General features: G+C 41.7%; 1 protein-coding gene across 6 annotated transcripts in view; it reads right to left on the reverse strand.

Moving 5' to 3' along the window:
- The window catches only part of MRRF (mitochondrial ribosome recycling factor), a 66,369-nt gene extending 57,551 nt beyond the window's left edge, over positions 1 to 8,818 (reverse strand). For 2 of the 6 annotated variants that reach the window (XM_086325397.1, XM_086325394.1), the window contains exons 1-2: positions 8,765 to 8,818; positions 2,931 to 3,142 (exon numbers count right to left, since the gene is read on the reverse strand). In XM_086325397.1, coding sequence (XP_086181523.1) covers positions 2,931 to 3,114 — 184 coding nt within the window. In that variant the 5' untranslated portion in view covers positions 3,115 to 3,142; positions 8,765 to 8,818. Of the gene's footprint in view, positions 1 to 2,930; positions 3,143 to 8,022 lie in introns of all 6 variants that reach the window. The other 4 variants (XM_086325396.1, XM_086325395.1, XM_086325400.1 and 1 more) reach the window with 2 other exon arrangements.
- Positions 8,819 to 8,881: the final 63 nt, after the last annotated feature.

The raw sequence follows: 8,881 nt of genomic DNA on the forward strand, positions 1-8,881 counted from the left end.
TATTCTGAAACTGAACTGAAATTTATATACACATGACCCAAGGCTCAGGAATCCTTCCTCTTGGTATACACCCAGTAGAGAGGCAAACTTATGGGCACCAAAATGCATGTTCACAGTAGCATTGTTTATTTTAGCTCAAAACTGGAAGCAACTTAAATATCCATCGGCTACAGAAAACATACATAAATCATGGTACACACATTCACTGGGATACTGTAAAAAAAAAAGTAAAATGTACCGACAACTACTACAGACAACAGCATGGACGAATCTCACGTGTAGGCTGTTATCAAAAGAAGCCAGGCATGAAAAGAATCCATTCTGAGTTCAAAAGGGGCAAAGCGAAATCTGCAGTGTTAAAGTCAAGAGAGGGGGTTGTCTTTTGAAGGGGGCGACCTGAAAAGGACAAGAGCAAAGCTTCCAGAGTACAAGCGACGTCTATATCTTAATCCGGGTGATAGTTACACGGTTGTGTTCACTTTGTGAAAATTCCCTGAGCACTTACAATTTATGTACACACTTTTTCTGTATATATAACTCAAAAGTTGACTTTGAAAAACATCATATACCAAGTGACAAAAAACGATGATACTCTAGAAATAAACCCAATTGAAGAACTGTGTAAGATCTATATGGAGAAAACCTGACAATATGATTATAAATGTCACAGAGAAGAGAAAAGGCCAAGAAGAAGAAGAAGAAAAAGCTAGTGTGTTCTGAAGGGAAAGATCTATACCACCAGATTCAAGACTTTATGACAGTGATTCAGGCATTAGGGAATTTAGTGCAGGGACAGATGAGCAGTTCAACACATCAAGAGCTCAGAAATAAATCATATATATGAAGAAACATTATATATGACAGAGGAAGCATTACAGATCTGGGAGTAAAGAAGAGTTTTCCCTAAGTGAGGTTCACTTCCTTGGTGGTACAGTGGTGAAGAATCCACCTGTCAATGCAGGGGACACAGGTCTGATCCCTGGTCCAGGAAGATCCCACATGCCGAGGGGCAACTAAGCCTGGGTGCAACAAATACTGAGCCCATGCTCCACAAAAAGAGAAGCCTCTGCAGTGAGAAGCCTGTGCACCGCAACTAGAGAGGAGCCCCCAGTCACCGCCAACTAGAGAAAACCCACCGGAGTAACGAGGACCTAGCACAGCCAAAAATAAATAGATTTTAAAATAGTATTATTTTTGAAAAAATAAGTGAGGCTGACACACTTATTACTCACTTCCAAAAGAAATAAGATTAGATTCCCTATCTTACATCACATTCCAAAATAAACTCCGTTATGGATTAAAGACCCAAATATGAAAAGTAAAAACCTTCAAAATATTTAGAAGAAAATACAGAAGAAGAGATTTATGACTTTTGGATAGATGAAGGTATCTTAAATAAGGCCAAAAAAGCACAAATGATAAAGGAAAGAACTGAACAATATGACTGCATTAAAACTGATGTTCAATGAAAGACATTATAAAGTTAAAAGGCAAAGTAGATACCCATAACATATACATATTGACAAAGGATCAGCATTCTTAATATAGAAAGAATCCAATAAATCTAAAGGAAAAAGTCAAACCACCAACTTTTTAAAGAGGCAACCCAAGAAGATAAAAGCTGAATATGCAGTTGAATATGAAAAGACGCTGCTTACGTGCTGCAGCCACCATCTGGTGCACTGGATGACTGCAGCGCTGTGGGCACAGGGCCCCGCATTCCAGCTCTGCCACTAACTGCACATGATCATGGGCCAAGGTCTTACACGTGGACCTCAGCTTCCTCACTCGCAAAATGGTGAGGCACGTGCGTGGCTCACTAGGTGTTGAGAAGAATTTCTTCACTGGGTAATTATAATTCCTTCAACAGATAATTTATAAAGATCAAATTAAATGATTAAATGTATGTGAATTTAAAAAATCTATAAAGCAACCTACACATCAAAAAGTTATTACCTTTATCACTATTAACTGAATATACGTTTTCTATGCATTAATGCTTTTCCAGCAACTTGTTAATTTTCCTGTTAACAGGAAAGGAGAAGGTCTGTGTAAAACCATAAAAGAAAAGCAGTGGGGAAACAACATTCAGTAGCATATTTCAAGCACCATCCTTGCGAGTGAACTCCCTGACCCATGGCTGCAAGTATTAACAGCAGGTCTGCTTGACAATGTTCTGTCACTCATTCATTCCTTCAACAAAACGTTTTAATATATACTATGTGTCAGGCCCTGTTCGCTCCTAAACAAAAGACACAGATTGGGAAAAAAAAAAAGACAGAGGTGGAGCTTTTCCTCACAGGGTCCAGTATGGAAGACATAACAAACAATAACCAACCCTACAATTAATTAATTAATGAGTGCTTTGCTAAGTACATCAAAGATAAAATAACAATGTGCACAAGTGCATGTAACAAGGGAACTGACCCAGCCTAAGAGGTCAGGGAAGGCTTTCCTGAGGAAGCGACGTTTAAGCTGAGATCTGAGTTATATCAAAGTCTCATTCTTGGATGACACAAGCCATTAAGATCATCCATCTAAATCCTCGGCTCTCATACATCTTCACCCCACAAACTTCTGCTTTTAATTTTACTTCCAACACAGATCTTCCTGGAAGGAGAAAATACATTGATCCCTGTCCCAAGTATTCTGGTTTGCTTGGCACTTACACCTCTAATTCTAAATCTAAAACAAAACAGTCGTTTTCTGAGCTGTGGCAACATATGAGGCAGCATGGAAGTGAGAAAACAGACCCTCAGCTCTAATACCATATCTGTCCCTGTGACCTTTCAAGCCTATCAACTGATCCACCTGAGACATCACTTCTTCGTGAGGCACGGGGAGAAATTCAGAACATCTCTGAGATCTCTTCCAGCTCTGATCATTCAAGGGCTAAATATAAGACAGGGGCGAGGAGGTCACGTCTCTACCTTTGGCTTTCTTGGTAGCAAAATGACGGACTGGTACGGCGGCATAGGCCATGCATTGCCCATGGTCATTCTGTCTTCCTCTCACTGTCTGCAGTGTGACTTCTGAAACAGGTCTGGTCAAGGCTGCAAGGGAGTTGCAAAATGCAGGGTGGACCAAGCGGAAGCACCTTAAACCCAAGGCCATAACTGAAGACAATCCTTGTGAACATCCACTAAAAAGAACAAGACAAAAAGGAGATCTAAGTGAAATAGACTCTCTTGTTAGTGCAACTTCAGAAAATAATCTGTACCAGTTAGCAAGCAAATCCTATCAGCAGAGCCCAACAATCCATTTTGACCTGTGTGCTAGGTCAGGGGTTCCCAACCCGTTCCAGTTTGTGGCCTGTTAGGGACTGGTGGCAGGACAGGAGGTGGGCACCAGGTGAGCCAGCAGAAGCTTCATCTGTATTTACAGCCACTCCCCAGCCCTCCCGTTACAGCCTGAGCTCCGCCTACTGTCCGATGAACTGCAGCGTTAGATTCTCACAGGAGCACGATCAACGCAATAAGCTTGAATTACCCTGAAACCATCGCCACCCCCTGCCCAGCTCCCGTCAGTGGGAAAACTGTCTTCCACGAAACCAGTCCCTGGTGTCAATAAAGGCTGGGGACCGCTGTACTAGATAACTTAAATACATTATCTCCAGCCCTCCTCCTAACAGCTGTACAAGGATGTATGATTAGCCCCATTTTATAGGACAAAGAAACTAAGGCTCACAGAGATTTAAATATCTAGCTCACAGTCTGTAGGACGCCAAATCGCCACGCTGTTTCCACTACAGCAAATGCCAATTAGTACACAGGGAAGAGAGTTAAGTAAATGCATGGCAGCCTAAATCCTTAATGATGGTAATTAAACCCTTACAGGAAAAAAAAAAAGCACAAAATCTTGATAAAGTTACACTATAAAGAGTAACAGCAGAGCACTGGAAGAGAATTTTACATAAAATCATTTCAACAGGCATAAAATGACTGGAAAATTCACACAACAGCATTTAATTAAAATTTTCTTTGGTTCCTTATGCACTGATTACCAATTAGAATGCACTTTAATGTGAGTCTGAAGCATGGCTGAGGTTTGAGGTCTTCCATGTTATAGAACTAAAGCTCTGGAAAATGCCACCCTCCTCGGTGTTAACACAAGTTACATATGATCCTTCTGAGGTTTTTGACTGTGGAAAGATGTTAAAGCCTACAGCTACCCCTGGGATAGAACAACAGTTCTAGCTTACGGGCAAATGTGGGACTTCCCTGTTGGCTCAGTGGTAAAGAATCCGCCTGCCAATGCAGGAGACACAACTTTGATCCCTGGTCCGGGAAGATCCCCTAGAGAAGGAAATGCCAACTCACTCCAGTATTCTTGCCTGGGAAATTCTATGGACAGAGAAACCTGCTGGGTCCATGCGGTCGCAAAGGCTCAGACACAACTGATCAACTAACATACACACACACATTACAGTCTGAGTGAGAGCATGGGCTTTGCAGACAGAAGATCTAGAATCCAAGCCCATCTCCACCACACCCAAATGCTTCTGAACATCACTGCACCTTGACTTCCTCAACTGTAATAAGATGGAGATAATTATAGTTATTTCTTAGAGTTGGGAAAAATAAATTAGTTAATGTAAGTATAACACGTGGCACGGTGTCTAACAGACAACAGGAGTTCCGCCTAAAGGGTATCTGTTGACAGCTATCGCCTTTCCTTTCAAAAATTTCCATGTCAGAGTCAGACAAAACAAAGAAATCTTACATGTCATTACTAAAGTACAAGGAAGCCAAGAGTCAGTCATATCTGGATGTGAATTTCAACTTGTAGCTATTCATTGCATTTTCTGGGCATCATTTCCCTCATTTGTAAAGTGAGAAAAAAACAATCCTGTTTTAAAATAAAATGAAGTAGTGAATGTAACAACCGAGTACAGTGCTGGGAATGTGCCACCTGCTATAATTATTACTTTTTTTCCTTAAGAAAAGCAAACGAGTTGCACAAAGGCAAATAATTTCCCCCGATGGAATTTTTAATAGCAAGAGATGCTAGATTTCAATGATCGGTGTATGATGTCAGTAAAAACAGATCTACATTAAAAAAATAAAAAAATGTTTCCTCTTTTTAATCATTATCAATAGCTACTATTAACAGAGGTCAGGCCCAACCTTCTTGCTTTACCCTTAATATTCATTTAATCCTCTCAAAAATGCCACAAAGAAAAGTATAATAATCTCCTCTTTATAGATGTAGAAACTCAGGCTCTAAGAGACTGTCATTGACCAAGAGGCTGGAGCTAATAGCTTTGCTCTGTAGCAGCAGCACTGTTTACATATTTTGCCTCTAAATGAGGTTTCTATATCTAGGTTTTTGCCTAATACAGCCAATGCCTAACCCACACTTATATCCAAATATGGCTGTATAATAAGGTGCTTTTTTTTTTGATCTACAGGGTCTCAATCTGGCTATTCCATTTAAGACAGGTTTCCTGGTGTTCCTGTTGCAGGTCATAATGCCAATCCACAAAGCAACAGGAAATCAAAATGGGTTAGAAATAAACAACCTTTGACAGAAAACTCAATACCCAAAAGCGGACCCAGTACACGTGAACCGGAAGACGACTCTATAAATAAACCACATTGCTGAAATGCTTAAGACATGGATTTTAAACTGCACAGAAGTCAGGAAACTTCAAAGTGGAAATTCAATAAAGGCAGCCCCTTGGACTCTTTACCTCAAGAATATTCATATCAGCACTCAGTTCAGCACAGAACCAAAGACAAGGAAAGGAACCCTCTTGCAAGCCCAAGTATTCTACAACAAAATTAACGTACAGTCAGAAGAAAATGCAGCAGGAAACATCTGACCTTTGGATGAAGTCTTGAACTGAAATGTCTGTTTGCCCACTTACTAGCAGTGTGAACCTGGGGACATCAACCTCTCTGAGCTACAGTTTCCACTGCATCTTTTTCATGGTGATATTAACGAGCCTTTAAAAAGGTAATTTTAACAATAATAATGAAACAACAGCTTATAATAGCTGGTAATAACTATGTGCCAGAGACAGTTCTAAGCACTGTATTGTATACATTAACTCATTTGAGCCTCATAATAACCCTAGGAGATAAGTACTTATTATTATACCCATTTTATGGATAAAGACACAGAGGCAAAGATAAACAATTTGCTCAAGATTTTAATTCAGGCACTTTTGTTCCACAGTTTGTGCTCTTAAGCACTATCCTATACTGTGTACATAAGACAGTGCAATTACTGGCATTATTTTTCAAACTGTTTAAATATTTTTTTACAACTATTTGAGGCACGTATTCTTTATCCAAAGCTGAGATTCTCAAAACTTGAATTTTCCCACTTGCCATAGAAGGTGCATTTTAACTTTGGAAAGAACTAGATGAGGAAGACAAAGTCCTAGCTTATCCACCATCCCAGCAACCCCTACCAATTCAGTTGTGTTCATAACATGTAGATTCTTGTAATATGAGTGTGCACACACAGGTCCTTGTTGTACATAAAATACTTTCACATGTATTACCTGATTCCCACAATAACCAGGCAACATTGTGATTACTGCTTACATTGTACAAACTGGTAAACTAGTCTTTCATTTCCTTGAATAATTTCCTGCGCCAGGGTCTTCAAAAATACTGCTGAATCTGCTTGGAATGATCTTCCCTCACCTCGTTAATGAACTTTTATTTCAGACTTCAGCTGAAGTACCACTTCCTCAGAGGATGCCTTCCTTGGCTGTTTTCTCTAGCCCAACAGGTCAAATGTCCTATGGCCCCTTTTCTTAGTACCATGTACTTTTTCATGGCACTAACTTTAACAATATCAGTTAATATTTGTGTAACTATTTAATCGGGTTCCCTTGGTGGCTCGGTGGTAAAGAATCCGCCTGCCAATGCAGGAGATGCAGGTTCAATCCCTGGGCTGGGAAGATCCTCCAGAGAAGTAAATAGCAACCCACTCCAGTATTCTTTCCTGGGCAATCCCATGGACAGAGGAGCCTGGTGGGCCACAGGCCATGGGGTCACAAAAGAGTCGGACATAACTTAGCGACTAAACAATAATTATTGGATCATTGTCTTATTCCCTCCATAAGAACTGACTATAAGTACTACAAGGAATAAACTATGGTTGTCTTGTTCAAGACTGCATCCCCAGTCTCTGGCACAGTTCTGAACACGGAAGACATTGAATAAATATGAAGACTACATGAGTGAAAGTCTAGATTGTCCTTCCTCAAAGTCATATTGCTAGCACCAAAACAGAAATCAAAGCCACAGAGAGTAGGTCCTGGGCTCTACTCCCCAACACTGCTTCCATGATCTCTTGGTTTGCCAGATTTTTCACTTAGAGATAAGAGGTCATGTTCTTCTCTAAATTCAGCAACAAGTAAAGGCATTTACAGTATCTGACTATAGGCAGGATCATGTCCCTGGCATAGCCAAAGGAAGGATGGGACACTTGAACAGGTGGAGAAACAGCTTTTGTCTAAGGAGGCCTGGTTTCCGATATTCCTATCTCATTACTCCCTGCCCATCATCCTTTTTAGATTCATAACTACAGTGAGTTCCCTACATACAAAAAAACTCTGTTCTGAATGCTTGTTCATAAGCCCAATTTGTTAGTAAGTCCAACAAAGTTAGCCTAGGTACCCATCTAACACAACCAGCTATATACTACTATACTGCAATAGGTTTATAATACGTTCCCATCTTTGAAAGTTCACAACTTGAAGGTTTGTATGCAGGGAACTTACTGTACCTTGTATTCAAAAAGCACCTGTGGAAGCTGACCTGAGACTTCCATTAAGTCATTTCTTCTACCCAGGTTTTCTTTCCTCAACTATAATACAGAGGATCAGACCAGGTTTTCATTCTTTCTAACTACGAAGCTCCCCAAGATTCTGAAAATGCAGTAGGGTGGGTCAAAGGAAAAAAATGCAACAAACTTAGAGAAGACCCGGGAAAGAGTGCTGGTTCCAGCACTTCATAGGTATGTAACCTTAGGTAGGTCAAAATCTCTGGACCCCAATCTCACCTGTGGATGACAATACTATTCATCAGGGTTAGAGGAGCGACCCAATGAGCTGAGTTGCAGAAGCACTTTATAAACATAGAAGGGCAATTGAAATGACAACCGTTTTGCCACTGGACAGCAGAGTAATGGTTAAAAGGTGAGACTTAAACTTGGGCGCCATCACTCAATCCGCCTTTAGTGTGGGAGACCTGGGTTCGATCCCTGGCTTGAGTAGATCCCCTGGAGCAGGGAAAGGTTACCCACTCCAGTATTCTGGCCTGGAGAATTCCATGGACTCTACAGTCCATGGGGTCGCAAAGAGTCGGACACGACTGAGCGACTTTCACTTTCACTTCACTCATAGCGACACGACCCTGATTTTATTTCTCCGAGTTTCCATTTCTCCAGCATACGGGATTAGAAAAAAAATACCTATTCCCACAGGATTGTTCTGAAAATAAAATGTTCCTGCCAGTTAGCAGGCTACTAAATAGCTGCTACTATTTAGCAGCCCGGCTGCTATTTAGTAAGCCCGGCTCTCATTCTGAAGGTCCCTAGGTGATGAAATGAGCCCCGTCCCCAATCCGTGAGACTCGCTCGGATCGACAGGTCCCGCCCTTAGCCGTAAAGGTCAAGCCGGATCTTAATGGAACGCGTCGGGGACGGTGTTTAGGCCCCCTTAATGTATCCCAGAGGTCCCTGAGTAGAGGTCTCCGGGTCCCGGACCCCGCGCGCGCCTCCAGGCCGTGCTGAGGCCACTCACCAACTAGCGCCCCGGTTATTAGGAAAAGACTCGCGCGACCACGGCGGCGGCGGCGGCGGCGCGGGCGTCGTGACGTCACGGGGCGGTGCGGCGGCGCGGGCGTAGTGCGTCACGGAC

The sequence above is a fragment of the Bos grunniens genome, chromosome 11 (assembly GCF_055505025.1).
Source record: "Bos grunniens cultivar Pamir isolate PY7600 chromosome 11, Bosgru_T2T1.0, whole genome shotgun sequence".
Taxonomy (NCBI): domain Eukaryota; kingdom Metazoa; phylum Chordata; class Mammalia; order Artiodactyla; family Bovidae; genus Bos; species Bos grunniens.